Source organism: Anomaloglossus baeobatrachus, chromosome 2 (genome assembly GCF_048569485.1).
Source record: "Anomaloglossus baeobatrachus isolate aAnoBae1 chromosome 2, aAnoBae1.hap1, whole genome shotgun sequence".
Lineage (NCBI taxonomy): Eukaryota > Metazoa > Chordata > Amphibia > Anura > Aromobatidae > Anomaloglossus > Anomaloglossus baeobatrachus.
In genome coordinates, this window is record NC_134354.1 from 409,658,356 (window position 1) to 409,676,737 (window position 18,382).

At 49.2% G+C, this 18,382-nt stretch overlaps 1 protein-coding gene across 2 annotated transcripts in view; it reads left to right on the forward strand.

Annotated features, from left to right (window-relative positions):
- Window positions 1–18,382, forward strand: part of SMAP2 (small ArfGAP2) — a 63,035-nt gene that overhangs the window by 43,287 nt on the left and 1,366 nt on the right. For both annotated transcript variants that reach the window (XM_075334128.1, XM_075334129.1), the window contains exons 8-9: window positions 17,612–17,774; window positions 18,052–18,368. In XM_075334128.1, the coding sequence (XP_075190243.1) occupies window positions 17,612–17,774; window positions 18,052–18,368 (480 nt within the window). The remainder of the gene's footprint in view (window positions 1–17,611; window positions 17,775–18,051; window positions 18,369–18,382) is intronic.

Consider the following 18,382-nt stretch of genomic DNA (forward strand, 5'->3'; position numbering starts at 1 on the left):
AATCCTATTTCCAGGGGTCGGCTGTCCCGGCATCTGCTGAGCATGCAGCCCCCTTCTCAGGGCGTTTTCTGCTTCAGCTCGCTCAGCAAAGCTCACAAAGGACTCTCCTTCTGGGCTCAGACCCCGTCCTCCTGACAGGGAGACGCAGGGTCCCCTGTCCTCCCCGTCCCGCAGCTCTGATTACGGGCTAATTCACTGGACGAGGAGGATGTCTCTACCAGGGGTTCGGACGCTACTTTATGTACATTGATCCGTCCGTAGGTGACGCAGATGCGAATGATTGGATTGCGTCCATTATACTTGTACTGGACCTCCATCCGCCTGTATCAGGGGAGTATTCCCCGCTGGCAGAAAGGCATCAGTATACCTTTAACAGGACGAGGAGTGTGTTCCTTAACCACTCCAGTTTTCAGCCCGCTGCGTCCAAGCCCACAGCCTGTCCTGCAGACCCCAAAGCGGGGTTCTGCTGCCTGTTTCCCCCTCCCATCAGAGGTGGTCAAGGAGTGTACTCATTAGCCAAGGGTGGCCCCTCCGGTCTCTAGACTTTCAGCCCGGATAGTTGTATCAGTGGCTGACGGCACCTCTATAAGGATCCCACGGTACATTAATTTTGTACTGGACCTCAATCCGCCGGAGTTACCTTACCTAGGAGAACACAACGTGTGTTCCTTAATCACTCCAGTTTTCAGGCCCCTGTGACCAAGCCCAGGGTCCGCTCTGACAGTCGCTTCCCATGAAGCGTGATTCTGAGGACTGTTTCCCCTGTCCACCAATGGTGGTCAAAAAGTGGTCTCATTCACCTCAGGTGGCTCAGCCCGGACCGTTATGTCAGTGGCTGATGGCTCCTCACTTAAAGTTTTGCGGTCCGCCCGGTTGTCCTTTTGGCCAAGTCGGTATGGGGGCGGCAGGAGCTTCGTTCTCCTCAGCTTTACAGCAGTGCGGTTTTTTTGTACCTTCTCTGCTTCTCTGGAGGAGATGCATTCCCTCACAGGGACTCTATGCCCAAAATGGTTGCCTGAACTTCCAGACTTCAGTCTTTTCATCCTAGGCCAGGTCTGCCATTCTGGACACCGCACGGCGGTGGTCTTTGCTACTTTCCTCGCTTTCCGCAGGCTCCTGTGGCTTCGGAAACGGAAGGCAGATGCCTCTATAGAGGTTCCTTGCTGGGCTCCCCTTTGGTGGGACCAGTCTCTTCGGAACCAACTGGATGAAATTAAGGAAGCTCTTGGCGGGGAGAGTTCTTCCTTGCCACAAACCTAAACCAGGGAACCTGTCCAGGGCAGGAATCAGTTGAGGTTTCGGTGGTTTCCGTTCCTCCATCTGATCGTCCTCTAGCTCGGCCTAGGTTCATAGAACCAAATGGCTCGAAGCTGCGTCTTCAGAAGACCGCAGGAGATGCTGCCACTGAGTCAGCTTCCTCCGAGCTATCTAGCCACGCCAACAACCTCCTTGGTCGGTGGCAGGCTCTCTCCACTTGGCGACGTATGGTTCTAACACGTCTCCGTTCAGTGGGGGCGGGATTATATCTCCCATGGCTACAGGATGGAATTCTGTCCACCCGCCAAGCAGATTTTTTTCTGTCAACTCCTCCCGGCTCCAAGGCCGCCGCCTTCTCACAGGCCGTGGCATTTCTTGCAGGCCAATGGAGTAATTGTACCGGTTCCCGACTGGGAACGGTTCTGAGATTTTTGCTTAAATCTATTCCTAGTCCCCGAAGAGGGCGGTGCCTTCCGACCTGGATCTTTAGCTTTTCAAGCATGGTCAGGTGTGGTGTTTTCACATGGAGTCTCGGTCTTGTTCCGTGTGTTTTTCACCGGATCAATCAAGAACCCAAGGAGATTCCCTAGCAGCCATCGGCATCAGAGATGCCTATCTGCAGGGGTCAATCGCAGTTTCACACCAGCGTTGACTACGTTCTGCAATCGGAGTGGTCCAATTCGTGGCTCTTCCCTTGGGGTTAGCCACGGCCCCTCGAGTATTCTCATTGGGGCAGCTGTGATTAGGGTCCTGCACCCCTAGGGATTGGCAGTGATCTTTTGCCCTGGACGGCCTTCTTGTCGGGGCTTCATCCAGTGCAGACTCTTAGCACAGTGCTTCGCTCACTCTCGCCACTCTAACCTATTCGGGTGGCTTGTCATCCTGTCCAAGTCAACTCTGACTTCGAACCAGAGGTTCTCAGGGACGCAATTCGAGACTCTGTCGGCACTTGTGAAGCTACTCTTAGTCGATCAGTAGTTCCTCCGCTGGCGGTCGACGTCGTTCTATCAGACACCAAATACAGGTGCTGGTCAGACGGTGGCGTCAATGGAAGCGATTCCTTGCCCAGTTTCTCCTGCGTCCTCTGAGACTGGATGTTTTCCGCTGTACACGCGAACTCCCTCCTTCCACGGGGTGGTGGCTTCGCCACTGACCAGGGGCTCGTTTCAGTGGTGGCTTCGGCCACTCTGTCTCAGGGACGCTCCTTCCTGGCCCCGTCCCGGGTGATCCTCACCAGGATGCTGGTCTTTCCGCCTTGGCAGCAGTATATCTCCACCGTGGAGCGGAGGGCGCTTGGACTCTGTCCGAATCAGCCCTCTGGATCAATGTGCTGGAAATCAGAGCTGTATTTCTAGCTCTCTAAGCCTTCACCATCTGTTGGCGGCTAGGCACATTCGAGTCCAGTCGGACAACGTGACAGCGTTTTCCTACATCACCTTCCAGGGCGGGACACTCAGCCGCCTGGCAATCTTGGCGGCTCAACATTCTTCAGTGGACAAGGGACTCCTAGTCCACCGTATCCGCAACCCACATCCTAGATGTGAAAACTGCGAGGCAGACTATTTCAGCTGTCCAACCGTGGTCCACAATCCTCAGGTTTTGCGGTAGACACACTGGTTCATGTTTGATCCCAGCTTCGTCTCTTTACGTATTTCACCCTCTTCCTCTTGTCCAGAGTCCTGCGCAAGATCAGTTAAGGGGGCCGTCGGGTCATTCTCATACTCCAGACTGACCCAGGCAGGCTTGGTATTCTGACCTGCTCCTTCTGTCCGTTGGGTTGCCATGGCATCTTCCGGACCGTCCAGACCTTTTCTCAAAGGTCCGTTTTTTCCGTCAGAATTCTGGATTCTCAGATTGACGGCGTAGCTCTTGAGTCCTGGATCTTGGCGACTTCTGGTATCCTTCCTGAAGTCATCTCCGCTATGACTCGAGCTCCAAAGTGTCCTTTGACCTTTTTGGTTTTGCCGACCCTCCTGTCCCTTCCACAGTCCGGTCTACAGCTAGGACTGTCCCTCATTAAGGGACAGGTCTCGGCTCTGTCAGTATGTGCCAGCGGCGTATCGTCCGGCTGGGCTCCGGTGCGCTCCTTTAAGGGCGCATCTCACATCATTCCGCCTTTCCGGCGGCCTATGGAGCCCTGGGACCTTAATCCGGTCCTCCCGGTTCCCGGAAACCCCCCTTTGCGCCTCTTAGGGAGGTTTCTTTGTTTCATCTTTCACAGAAAGTAGTCTTTCTAGTGGCTATAATTTCCCGCCAGAGAGTTCTGGCTGCACTTTCTCGGAGTCACCCCCTTTTTTTGGTCTTTTGCATCAAGACAAGGTGGTCTCCGTCCGACTCCGGACTTTTTTCCCTAAGGCGGTTACTGCTTCCACCTTATCCGGGGCAATTTTCCTGCCTTCCTTTTGTCCGGCTCCTGTTCATCGCTTTGAGGAAGCGTTGCATATCCTGGATCTGGTGCGGGCGCTCCGGATCTATGTGTCTCGCACCGCCGTTATTAGGCGGTGCACCTCTCTCTGGTGCTGACTGCTAGTCAGCGTAGCGGTCTCTCGGCATCTAAGCCGACCCTGGTTCGTTGGCTTAGGTCGGCCATTTCCGAGGCCTACAAGTGTACTCAAGTGCCTTCCCCGCCGGGGATCAGAGCACATTTGATCAGACCTGTCGGTGCCTTTTGGGCTTTCAGGCACCAGGCTACGGCTCAGTAGGTCTGTCAGACTGCAGCTCGAATTACACTGAGTGAAAGTCCGGCTCACTGATTGAGGTGCTCAGGGGAAACAACACGTATAAAAATATATAGAAAACCCCGGCACACAAATGAAACTTGGAATGAACTTTTATTCAGTTTTTATTCAGTTTTTTTGTTGACGTTTCGGCAAAGAAATTGCCTTTTTCAAAACTAAAGAAATAAACATATATACATATATATTAGTACCATAAATACATAGAATATTATTAATCATATCCATATAAATCATGATAACATCATATATACCTAATGAAATCCTGGAAACGTACATCTTGTGAAGAATATCATTAGACTTGATAGGAATATTGATCTAAAATAAAGGCCCATATATTAGAAACAACAAAAAATTTTTTCATATATATATATACACATATCAATATCATATACATCTCAAGATCTCCCCATTATGGGACAACAGTAAAACAAGAAACATCAAAAAAACAGATCCATATATAGCAATAAAGCATATAGATTACCTTAATTGGCATAAATGAAAAATCCTAGTGAGGATATAGGAAGCGAATGCCACAATAAAGGTAAACTGAAAAGTAGAGGCATAGTGGTCAGACAAGTAAAACAGAAAGCAATTCACATAGAGAGACAATTCCCATAGAAAGACCAAGCGCCAAACCATTACCTGTACCCTGGGAGATCAGTGGTGGAGTGGAAAGAAACAGAGCCGCAGTGAGGTTTAAATACCTAGTGAGGGCGGGCCTACCTAATTGATTGATGCAAGGAGGAACGCATGATGACACGCAAGCCAGCGCATGCGCGGTAAATGCGGAAGTACGCGCATGCGCAGTAGCAAAAGAACCAGTGAAATGTAGCGCACAATGAGACACAAGCAACACGGAAGTGCGCGCATGCGTGAAACAGAAAAAGGAGCGGTGAAACGGGGTGACCCGGATAGAAGCTCCATGTTAACTGAAGAAACCTCATCGTGTCTAAAAAGAAACAAAGAAAAGAAATATGAATAGCAGTAACAATATAATTACTGGTTGGAAGACTTCTAATAACATTGGCAAGATTACACCAACCATTAGAGCGAACATAAGTTATGAATAATTAATATCTAAACAATTTAATTTAAATAAACCAAAAAATAGGACGGACCCCATATCTCCTGCTCAATAATCATACTCCCTATTCAAACCATTAGGGGAAAGAGTATTAAGCATATGAATCCAATAGGATTCTCTGTTCTTCAATTTACGGACCCTGTCACCTCCTCGTCTCAATGGAGAAACATGCTCCAATACTTGAAAACGAAGTTGGGACACTGTGTGTCCACATTGTTGAAAATGATGAGGAATTGGTAACATAGTCATTCCACATCGAATGGTGGATTTATGTTTCCCTATGCGGTCTCGGACATGCTGGGTGGTCTCCCCAACATATCCGAGACCGCACGGACACTTTATTAAATAAATAACAAATGATGTGTCAATCATTTGTTATTTATTTAATAAAGTGTCCGTGCGGTCTCGGATATGTTGGGGAGACCACCCAGCATGTCCGAGACCGCATAGGGAAACATAAATCCACCATTCGATGTGGAATGACTATGTTACCAATTCCTCATCATTTTCAACAATGTGGACACACAGTGTCCCAACTTCGTTTTCAAGTATTGGAGCATGTTTCTCCATTGAGACGAGGAGGTGACAGGGTCCGTAAATTGAAGAACAGAGAATCCTATTGGATTCATATGCTTAATACTCTTTCCCCTAATGGTTTGAATAGGGAGTATGATTATTGAGCAGGAGATATGGGGTCCGTCCTATTTTTTGGTTTATTTAAATTAAATTGTTTAGATATTAATTATTCATAACTTATGTTCGCTCTAATGGTTGGTGTAATCTTGCCAATGTTATTAGAAGTCTTCCAACCAGTAATTATATTGTTACTGCTATTCATATTTCTTTTCTTTGTTTCTTTTTAGACACGATGAGGTTTCTTCAGTTAACATGGAGCTTCTATCCGGGTCACCCCGTTTCACCGCTCCTTTTTCTGTTTCACGCATGCGCGCACTTCCGTGTTGCTTGTGTCTCATTGTGCGCTACATTTCACTGGTTCTTTTGCTACTGCGCATGCGCGTACTTCCGCATTTACCGCGCATGCGCTGGCTTGCGTGTCATCATGCGTTCCTCCTTGGATCAATCAATTAGGTAGGCCCGCCCTCACTAGGTATTTAAACCTCACTGCGGCTCTGTTTCTTTCCACTCCACCACTGATCTCCCAGGGTACAGGTAATGGTTTGGCGCTTGGTCTTTCTATGGGAATTGTCTCTCTATGTGAATTGCTTTCTGTTTTACTTGTCTGACCACTATGCCTCTACTTTTCAGTTTACCTTTATTGTGGCATTCGCTTCCTATATCCTCACTAGGATTTTTCATTTATGCCAATTAAGGTAATCTATATGCTTTATTGCTATATATGGATCTGTTTTTTTGATGTTTCTTGTTTTACTGTTGTCCCATAATGGGGAGATCTTGAGATGTATATGATATTGATATGTGTATATATATATATGAAAAAATTTTTTTGTTTCTAATATATGGGCCTTTATTTTAGATCAATATTCCTATCAAGTCTAATGATATTCTTCACAAGATGTACATGTTTCCAGGATTTCATTAGGTATATATGATGTTATCATGATTTATATGGATATGATTAATAATATTCTATGTATTTATGGTACTAATATATATGTATATATGTTTATTTCTTTAGTTTTGAAAAAGGCAATTTCTTTGCCGAAACGTCAACAAAAAAACTGAATAAAAACTGAATAAAAGTTCATTCCAAGTTTCATTTGTGTGCCGGGGTTTTCTATATATTTTTGCAGCTCGAATTAGTCTGCATACTTTTTCGAAGCACTACCCAAGGCATGCTCATGCTTTGGCAGACGCGGGCTTGGGCAGACGCATCTTTCCGGCGGCTGTCGCCCATTTGTGAAGTTAGGTTTTGCCTGCTTCTCAGTTGTCTGTTTATTCCCACCCATGGACTGCTTTAGAACGTCCCATGGTCTGGGTCTCCCATAGGAACGATGAAGAAAAAGAGAATTTTGTTACTTACCGTAAATTCTTTTTCTTATAGTTCCGTCATGGGAGACCCAGCACCCTCCCTATTGCCTGTTGGCAGGTTTTCTTGTTCCGTGTGTCTTCACCGGCTGTTATTGTTGTAGACAGAGGTTCCGGTTCTTCCGGGTTTTACTCTGTCTCTTCTTGTGGGTGGATGTCCTCCTTCAGCTTTTGCACTAAACTGGCTAGGACTGGCTAGCAGGGGGTGTATATGCTAGGAGGGAGGAGCTACACGTTTTGAGTGTAGTACTTTGTGTGTCCTCCGGAGGCAGTAGCTATACACCCATGGTCTGGGTCTCCCATGACGGAACTATAAGAAAAAGAATTTACGGTAAGTAACAAAATTCTCTTTTTCTCCACCACCGAGCACAGGGCATTTGGACTCCGTCCGAATCAGTCCTCTCGATCAATGTGCTGGAAATCAGAGCTGTGCTCCTAGCTCTCGTAGCCTTTCACCACCTGTTGGCGGGCAAGCACATTCGAGTCCAGTCAGACAACGCGACAGCAGTTGCCTACATCAATCACCAGGGCGGGACTCACAGCCGCCTGGCAATGTTGGAGGTTCAACGCATCCTGCAGTGGACGGAGGACTCCAAGTCCACCATATCCGCAGTCCATATCCCAGGCGTGGAAAACTGGGAGGCAGATTATCTCAGCCGTCAAACCGTGGACAGCGGCGAGTGGGCTCTGCATCAGGCAGTGTTCACAACATCAAGGTCCCAGTTTACGTGGCTCGCTCCCACGATCCTCAGGCCTTTGCAGCTGACGCGCTGGTTCAGGATTGGTCCCAGTTTCGTCTGGCTTACGTGTTTCCCCCTCTAGCTCTCTTGCCCAGAGTCCTGCGCAAGATCAGAATGGAGGGCCGTCGGGTCATACTCATCGCCCCAGACTGGCCCAGGCGAGCTTGGTACCCAGACATGCTCCGTCTGTCCGTAGAGGTGCCGTGGCTTCTCCCGGACCGCCCAGACCTTCTCTCTCAAGGTCCGTTTTTCCACCAGAATTCTGCAGCTCTCAGATTGACGGCGTGGCTCTTGAGTCCTGGATCCTGACGGCTTCCGGCATTCCTCCCGAAGTCATCTCCACTATGACTCAGGCTCGGAAGTCTTCCTCGGCAAAAATTTACCACAGGACTTGGAGAATTTTCCTGTCCTGGTGTCGTTCTTCCGGCCATGCTCCTTGGCCTTTTTCCTTGCCAACCATCCTGTCCTTTCTACAGTCCGGTCTGCAGCTAGGACTATCCCTCAATTCTCTTAAGGGACAGGTCTCGGCTCTGTCAGTGTTCTTTCAGCGGCGTATCGCCCGACTGGCTCAGGTGCGCACCTTCATGCAGGGCGTATCTCACATCATTCCACCTTACCGGCGGCCTTTGGATCCCTGGGACCTTTAATCTGGTCCCCACGGCCTTACAGAAACCCCCCTTTGAGCCTCTTAGGGAAGTTTCTTTGTTTCGACTTTCACAGAAAGTCGTCTTTCTGGTGGCCATAACTTCTCTCAGGAGAGTCTCTGATTTGGCAGCGCTCTCTTCGGAGTCACCTTTTTTGGTTTTTCACCAAGACAAGGTAGTTCTCCGTCCGACTCCGGACTTTCTTCCTAAGGTGGTGTCTCCTTTCCACCTTAACCAGGACATTTCATTGCCTTCCCTTTGTCCGGCCCCTGTTCATCGCTTTGAGAAAGCGTTGCATACTTTAGATCTGGTGCGGGCGTTCCGGATCTATGTGTCACGCACCGCCACTCTTGGGTGGTGCACCTCTCTTTTTGTGCTGACCACAGGTCAGCGCAAGGGTCTCTCGGCTTCTAAACCGACCCTAGCTCGTTGGATTAGGTCGGCCATATCCGATGCCTACCAGCGTTCTCAGGTGCCTCCCCCGCCGGGGATCAAGGCACACTCGACCAGAGCTGTCGGTGCCTCTTGGGCTTTCAGGCACCAGACTACGGCTCAGCAGGTCTGTCAGGCTGCCACTTGGTCTAGTCTGCACACCTTTTCAAAGCACTACCAAGTGCATGCTCATGCTTCGGCAGATGCGAGCTTGGGCAGACGCATCCTTCAGGCGGCTGTCGCCCATTTGTGAAGTTAGGTTTTGCCTACTTCTCAGTTTCTGTTTATTTCCCACCCATGGACTGCTTTGAGACGTCCCATGGTCTGGGTCTCCCATAAGGAACGATGAAGAAAAAGAGAATTTTGTTTACTTACCGTAAATTCTTTTTCTTATAGTTCCGACATGGGAGACCCAGCACCAGACCCTGTTGCCTGTTGGCAGTTTTCTTGTTCCGTGTGTTTTCACCGGCTGTTGTTGTAGTCAGAGGTTCCGGTTGTTCCGGGTTTTGCTCTGTCTCTACTTGTGGGTGGATGTCCTCCTTCAGCTTTTGCACTAAACTGGCTAGATTTGGTCATCCAGGGGGTGTATATGCTCGGAGGGAGGAGCTACACTTTTTAGTGTAGTACTTTGTGTGTCCTCCGGAGGCAGAAGCTATACACCCATGGTCTGGGTCTCCCATGTCGGAACTATAAGAAAAAGAATTTACGGTAAGTAAACAAAATTCTCTTTATTTTCCTTCGGACTACTCTGAGAGCTTTAGCTTTTTTATTTTTGCATTGACGGAGCTGTATGGCAGCTTGTTTTTTGCGGGACAAGATGATTTTAGCTACACCAGTTTTATTTACAGATGACTTTTTTTTTTTATCACGTTGTATTCCACTTGTATTTTTGCGCTATGATAAAGCATAATATATTCCACTTTTTAAATTTATTTTTTTTTACGTGTTAATTAAAGGGGTTTACGAGTATTACCCATTTATAGAATGCATCTTTTTTTTGTATGCACCAATTCCAAATATGTGCACTTATTTTGATTTTGTTGTTTTGTTTTTTTTTTTTTTTACCTAAATATACTTATTATAAAAATGGCATAAATATCCTCCAAAAATTAAGTATTACTTACAGCAAAGATGGGCTGCAATGTGTACATCGCCCAGGCCAAAAACTAGTTCTCTACCAGGATACAGCTAAACCGCCATTAAGTGGAAGCATCACAGGTGCAGGAGAAGAAAATCACACACACGCCTCCATGGAATGGAGGGGAACGAATGCTAGATGATAAAACTGCACACTAGTGGCTTGCATAGAGCGCTGTTCACACATGCATAAACAGTCACAAACCTGCAGTCTATTAGGGGACACCCATACTATTAGATCAGGCGGGCTGCCAAGCCGTACCCCACCCGTGTATCATGCACGGACAGACACTCTACAATGCAAGGCCCAACAGAAAGGGGCCTGGCTGTATCCTGTACAAAAAAAACAAGAGGTTTTAGTTGGTATTTATGGCCATAAAACGGAAGCCTACAACACTAGTCACGGAAACCTTATGCTTGTTGGTCCCTACACTAAAAGCTACACCATTTTTATTTACAGATTACTTTTTGATCACGTTTTATTCCACTTATATTTTTGCGCTATGATAAAGCATAATTAATTGGGGGTTTTAAAAAAATATTTTCTTCGGCGCTCCATTGGGAGACCCAGACGATTGGGTGTATAGCTACTGCCTCCGGAGGCCACACAAAGCATTACACTAAAAAGTGTAAGGCCCCTCCCCTTCTGGCTATACACCCCCAGTGGGATCACTGGCTCACCAGTTTTCTGCTTTGTGCGAAGGAGGTCAGACATCCACGCATAGCTCCACTGTTTAGTCAGCAGTAGCTGCTGACTATATCGGATGGAAGAAAAGAGGGCCCATATAGGGCCCCCAGCATGCTCCCTTCTCACCCCGCTTGTGGTTTGTAAGGTTGAGGTACCTATTGCTGGTACGGCGGCTGGAGCCCACATGCTGTTTTCCTTCCCCATCCCCCTGAGGGGCTCTGAGGAAGTGGGATCTTACCGGCCCCAAAGCCCTGAGGCCGGGCTCCATCCACAGACCCATTGAACCTGCTGGATACGGAGCTGGGTACCGTTCAGGGACATGGCCCTGCACCATTCAGGTACTCTGTGTCCCCGTACACACAGGCACAGCACACTCCAGACTTGCTGGGTGTGCTAGTGCGCCGGGGACAGTAAAGGGTTACAGTCACTGCAGCCTAGCTGAGTGACTTTATGTATTGGGAACTACCGCGCCGGACGCTCCGGGAGCGGCGGCGCGGCTGGGACTTGTAGTGCGCCGGGGACTTAGCGCCGACCGCGCTTTTACGGCGGCGGCGCTTATAAATCCAGTCCCCGGCTTTTGCGGCCTAACTCCGCTTCGTTCCCGCCCCCACCCTGTCAATCAGGGTAGGGGAGAGACGCTGTACAATCAGCAGCGCCGAGGGCTGGAGCCTTATTTACATGCTCCAGCCCTCTCACTGGACACTGTGGGACGCCGGTTTCCCGCTCTGACTTGGGGGCACGCCCACGGCCCGCCCCTACCCACACGAGCTGGAGAAGGACGCCGGCAGCCATTCCTGCAGTCCGAGCTGAGAGATCGGACTCTGGGCAACCAGGCACAGGACTAGGGCGACCCCACACCCGCTTATAGGCGGGCGGTAAGCGGCACCTGAAGTGCTGACCCCACTAAATACCGCAGTTGTCCATTTGTATTTTATGCTTACACTGCATAGGTCGCTATTTTTGGCTATATGCCCTCTTAGATGGCGACACATCAGCAGCAGGAAAGCAGGGGTGCTAAGGCACAGGCTTTCCATGCTGCTTGTATTGCATGTACTGAAGTGTTCATGTGTATGTATGCTTGTATGCTATACACTGCACTGTACGGTCGCTAGTCTGGGCTATTTTCGCCTAGAATGACTAGACTACAGCAGCAGAAAAGCAAGGGTGCTGAGGCACAGGTTTTTTTCTATGCTGCTTGTATTGCAGGGGTTGCAGTGTTCATTTGTACTTATGCTTGTATGCTATACATTGCACTGTATGGTCGCTATTCTGGGCTATATTCCCCTAGATGGCTAGTCTACAGCAGCAGAAAAGCAGGGGTGCCAAGGCACAGGCTTTCTATGCTGCTTGTATTGCATGTGCTGCAGTGTTCATTTTGTACTTTATGCTTGTATGCTATACATTGCACTGTACGGTCGCCATTCTTGGCTCTATATCCTAGATGGCTAGCCGGCAGCAGCATATAAGCAACACAGGCTTTCGATGCTGTTTTTGCTGCATGTGATACTGTTCCACGGCACTGAACCCCATTGTGTGCAATGCTCCCCTGTAGCACTTGGTCAGCCGGGGTCTCTACTAGACGTGGCCAAAGGAACCACCTGTCAACCCTGTCCAAGGACAGGGATGGAGTTGCAATGGGATAGAGACTTGCAGTCCAGACAGGCCATGGGCAATCTGGATCATTGCTCCCTGGCCACCCTCATTTGGAATAAAATCGGTGCTCCGGGGGGGGTCCCAGGAGGCTCTCTGTATGATGAGGCAGACGTAGCTCATCAGGACTTTGATCCTGACACCGCTCTCAATCCGGATACACCGGATGGTGACGCCATAAGGAATGATCCTATAGCGTCCATCAATGGAATGTTGGATCTTTCTCCCTCAGCTCCCCCAGCGGAGGAGTCAGCTTCACAGCAGGAGAAGTCCCATTTCAGTAGCTCAAACGTATATTGAGTATTTTTCTGGCCACGCTGACTTCAGAGAAGCAGTCCAGGAACACCACGCTTACCAGATAAGCGTTTTCTCCAAACGTATTAAGGATACACGTTATCCTTTTCCCCCTGACGTGGTCAAGCGCGGGACCCAGGGTCCAAAGGTGGATTCTCCAATCTCCAGGCTTGCGGCTAGAGCATAGTTGCAGTGGAGATGGGACTTCACTTAAAGCTGCTAGACAGATGGACTCTGGTTGAAATCTGTCTATGAGGCTATCGGCGTGTCGGTTGCTCCGGCATTTACAGCCGTATGGGCACCCTAAGCTTTTCAGCTGTTCTTGCACAGCTGGTCTTGAGCATATGTACATTTGTGCCGCAGGGGCGTCCGTAACCTCGCAATGTCTGCATTGCGACTTACCCTATTAATGCTGTCCTGGAAGGACAGTCGAGGTTTCGGTCCTTCCCAAGCTCGGGCAGGTCCCAATTGTCCTCGTCCAAAAGAGCTGAAAAGCCTCAGAGGGGCTCAGCTTCCGGGGGCTCAATCACGCCCAAGGAAGGCAGCCGGAGGAACCGCTACCAAGGCGGTCTCCTCATGACTCTCATCTCTCTCATCTCTCCGCATCCGCGGTTGATGGCAGACTCGCTCGCCTTTGGCGACATTTAGCTGCCACAGGTCACAGACCGGTGGTTGAGGGACATTGTGCCCACGTGCACAGGACAGAGTTCTGTTCTCGTCCTCCGACTCGATTCTTCAGAACGTCCCCACCTCCCCACCGAGCCGATGCTCTTCTGCAGGCATAAGGAGTGGTTATCCCGGTTCCTCTTCAGGAACAAGTCACGGTTTTCCTCCAATCTGGTTGTGGTGCCAAAAAAGGACGGCTCTTTCCGTTCCGTTCTGGACCCAAAACTGCTCAACAAGCACGTGGAGGCCAGGCGGTTCCGGATGAAACCCTCCGCTCCGTCATTGTCTCAATGTCTCAAGGAAATTTCCTAGCATCAATAGACATCAAAGATGCTTATCTCCACGTGCCGATTGCTACAGAGCACCAACGTTTTCTACGTTTTGTGATAGGAGACGAACATCTCCAGTTCGTAGCTCTGCCATTTGGTCTGGCGACAGCCCCACGGGTGTTCACCAAGGTCATGGCGGCAGTGGTAGCAGTCTTGCACTCACAGGGACACTCTGTGATCCCTTACTTGGACGATCTACTTGTCAAGGCACCCTCTCAAGAGGCATGCCAACTCAGCCTGAATGTTGCGCTGGAGACTCTCCAGACGTTCGGGTGGATCATCAACTTCTCAACGTCAAACCTGTCACCGACCCAATCACTAACGTATCTTGGCATGGAGTTTCATACCCTCTCAGCGCTAGTGAAGCTTCCGCTGGACAAGCAGCGGTCACTACAGACCGGGGTGCAGACTCTCCGTCACGGTCAGTCGCACTCCTTAAGACGCCTCATGCACTTCCTCGGGAAGATGGTGGCGGCAATGGAGGCGGTTCCGTTTGCGCAGTTTCATCTGCGTCCTCTTTATTGGGACATTCTCCGCCAATGGGACGGGACGTCAACATCCCTGAACAGGAAAGTATCCCTTTCACAGACGGCCAAGGACTCTCTGCAATGGTGGCCTCTTCCCACCTCATTATCACAGGGAAGATCCTTCCTACCACCGTCTTGGGCGGTAGTCACGACAGATGCGAGTCTGTCAGGGTGGGGAGCAGTGTTTCTCCACCACAGGGCTCAGGGTACGTGGACTCAGCAGGAGTCCACCCTTCAGATCAATGTTCTGGAAATCAGAGCAGTGTATCTTGCCCTACTAGCCTTCCAACAGTGGCTGGAAGGGAAGCAGATCCGAATTCAATCGGACAACTCCACAGCGGTGGCATACATCAATCACCAAGGTCGGCAAGCCTTCCAGGAAGTCCGGCGGATTATGATGTGGGTGGAAGCCACGGCCTCCACCGTATCCGCAGTTCACATCCCCGGCGTAGAAAACTGGGAAGCAGACTTCCTCAGCCGCCAGGGCATGGACGCAGGGGAATGGTCCCTTCACCCGGACGTGTTTCAGGAAATCTGTAGCCGCTGGGGAAGGCCGGACGTCGACCTAATGGCGTCCAGGCACAACAACAAGGTCCCAACCTTCATAGCACGGTCCCGCGATCACAGAGCTCTGGCGGCAGACGCCTTAGTGCAAGATTGGTCGCAGTTCCGGCTCCCTTATGTGTTTCCACCTCTGGCACTCTTGCCCAGAGTGCTACGCAAGATCAGATCCGACTGCAGCCGCGTCATACTCGTCGCCCCAGACTGGCCAAGGAGGGCGTGGTATCCGGATCTGTGGCATCTCACGGTCGGCCAACCGTGGGCACTACCAGACCGACCAGACTTACTGTCCCAAGGGCCGTTTTTCCATCGGAATTCTGCGGCCCTGAACCTGACTGTGTGGCCATTGAGTCCTGGATCCTAGGGTCTTCAGGATTATCCCAAGGGGTCGTTGCCACCATGAGACAGGCTAGGAAGCCCACGTCCGCTAAGATCTACCACAGAACGTGGAGGATATTCTTATCCTGGTGCTCTGCTCAGGGAGTGTCTCCCTGGCCATTTGCATTGCCTACCTTTCTTTCTTTCCTGCAATCTGGGTTAGAAAAAGGTTTGTCGCTCGGCTCCCTTAAAGGGCAAGTCTCGGCGCTATCCGTCTTTTTTCAGAAGCGTCTAGCACGACTTCCTAAGGTGCGCACGTTCCTGCAGGGGGTTTGTCATATTGTACCCCCGTACAAGCGGCCGTTAGATCCATGGGATCTGAACAGGGTACTAGTTGCCCTCCAGAAGCCGCCCTTCGAGCCTCTGAGGGAGGTTTCACTTTCTAGACTATCACAGAAAGTGGCTTTTCTGGTAGCGATCACATCTCTTCGGAGAGTGTCTGAGCTAGCAGCGCTGTCTTCCAAGGCTCCCTTCCTGGTCTTCCACCAGGACAAGGTAGTGCTGCGCCCCATTCAGGAGTTTCTCCCGAAGGTGGTATCCTCTTTTCATCTTAATCAGGATATCTCTTTGCCTTCGTTTTGTCCTCATGCAGTTCATCGGTATGAGAAGGATTTACATTTGTTAGATCTGGTGAGAGCACTCAGAATCTACATTTCCCGCACGGCGCCCCTGCGCCGTTCGGATGCACTCTTTGTCCTTGTCGCTGGTAAGCGCAAAGGGTCGCAGGCTTCTAAGGCCACCCTGGCTCGATGGATGAAAGAACCAATTCTTGAAGCCTACCGTTCTGCTGGGCTTCCGGTTCCATCAGGGCTGAAGGCCCATCCTACCAGAGCCGTGGGTGCGTCCTGGGCATTGCGACACCAGGCTACGGCTCAACAGGTGTGCCAGGCAGCTACCTGGTCGAGTCTGCACACTTTCACCAAACATTATCAGGTGCATACCTATGCTTCGGCGGACGCCAGCCTAGGTAGAAGAGTTCTGCAGGCGGCAGTTGCCTCCCCGTAGGGGAGGGCTGTCTTCGCAGCTCTAACATGAGGTATTTCTTTACCCACCCAGGGACAGCTTTTGGACGTCCCAATCGTCTGGGTCTCCCAATGGAGCGCCGAAGAAGGGAATTTTGTTACTTACCGTAAATTCCTTTTCTTCTAGCTCCTATTGGGAGACCCAGCACCCGCCCTGTTGTCCTTCGGGATTTTTGGGTTTTTTCGGGTACACATGTTGTTCATGTTGAACGGTTTTTCAGTTCTCCGATGTTACTCGGAGTGAATTTGTTTAACCAAGTTATTGGCTTTCCTCCTTCTTGCTTTTGCACTAAAACTGGTGAGCCAGTGATCCCACTGGGGGTGTATAGCCAGAAGGGGAGGGGCCTTACACTTTTTAGTGTAATGCTTTGTGTGGCCTCCGGAGGCAGTAGCTATACACCCAATCGTCTGGGTCTCCCAATAGGAGCTAGAAGAAAAGGAATTTACGGTAAGTAACAAAATTCCCTTCTTTACTTGGACTTTTATTACTCTGATCACTGATGTAATGCATTTCAGTATCACACTGAAAAAAGTGTAATGGAAATTCTTTTTAGACCATGCTCTTGGCATGGTCTAACAGGCCTTCCTTCGTAGCTGGCATACCCAGAGGTCATTATTTGACCTCTGGTTGCCATGGCAACGATCAACTCGCAATTACATTCCAGGGGGCTAATCACCTGGGAGGGGGAGCCATCTTGTATGCCCCCCCCAAATGCTGCGAACACTATGCTGATTTCAGCATTTATAGGGTTAAACAAATGGCATGGGGCAGTGCCGTAACGTAACTGTACGTCATAGGCAAGGAACACCTTCTACGTCAAAGGTAGTGAAGGGGTTTAAGAGTAACGGTGTTTTTTAATTTTTATTTAGTAAATCAATAATACATCCGAGACTAAGCAACTTTGTAATATATGTTCTAGAGAAATCTACTTTTTTCTCCTCCAGGACTGATCATTCATTCTCTAGATTCTCAAGAGTAAAATCTGTATTCAGTGGAGACTTTCCCATTACTGAGATGGGAGATGACAGTTGGTGCTAATAAGATTCTATGTAGATTGGAGAAAGGAGGAGGAGGAGGAGTTTAAGCAGATCTCCTCCCTGTTCCTGTGTAACTAGAATCCTATTCCCAGCTGCCATATTTTTTTCTGTATTGGCATGTTTTCGCTGACTAGTTTTACCTCATAAATTGAGAATTTTGAAAATAAGTCCAGAAGAAAGCAGATTTCTCTAACATGTATTACAAATTTATGGAATATCAATTAAAACGATGGTTACTGTTTCTCTGATTTCCAGCTACAATACAATCTTATGTCCTGGACTGTATGGCGGTATAACACACATTATGTGAATATACAGGGTACTCTCTTCTGTATGATTTTTAACTGATTTTCAGCATTAGTTATTGTCATTAAATTCCGGAGCAATATCTGATCCCTGCTCTCTGGTTATTCCAACAGACTGTCAGCACCATGCCAGTAACCGGCTCAGGGTCCGTCCCAGAGAACCTTAATCTATTTCCAGAATGTGGTGGAAAAGCAGAAGAAGGAACAAAGAAGCAACTTTCTAAGGACTCAATCCTTTCTCTCTATGGGCCTCAGACTCCCCAGATTCATCCTCAAGGTCTGAATAGAACAAGTTCAGGTGTATGAGAAGTCATTTCTAATCAGTGGGAATCGAAGTACTCTTTATCCTCTTGTCATCCGCTTTCTCCAAAATGGTTGGGGGTGACTGCTCATTCAGTTTTAATTTGACATTAATGGCATTATCAATTTGATATAGGAAACCATATTCTGAGAACTTGTAGAGGTTAAATTAAGAAGTTTGTTAGAAATGTTCTCACTTTGCACAACTATCCTAAATCTTCTGTAACCTATACCTTTTTTTGTTTATCTTACAGGAGCTCTTTTCATGGCACCAGCACAAATGCCATATCCGAGTGCTTACACTGGATTTCCAGCAGTTCCTTCGCCTAGTGGTGTCATGGGTGGGATGATGGCATCACCATTGGGAATCATGACTCAACCAGCACACCCCGGTGTAGTTGCCCCTATGGCTGTCCCAGCTGGATACATGGGTGGAATGCAGGGAGCAATGATGGGTGTCCCTAATGGAATGATGGCGCAACATGCAGGCTATGTAGCAGGCATGGGTGCTATGGCACAGCCAATGTATGGCATGCAACCAGGACAACAGTTACAGTGGAATGTCGCTCAGGTAATTTCTGTAAC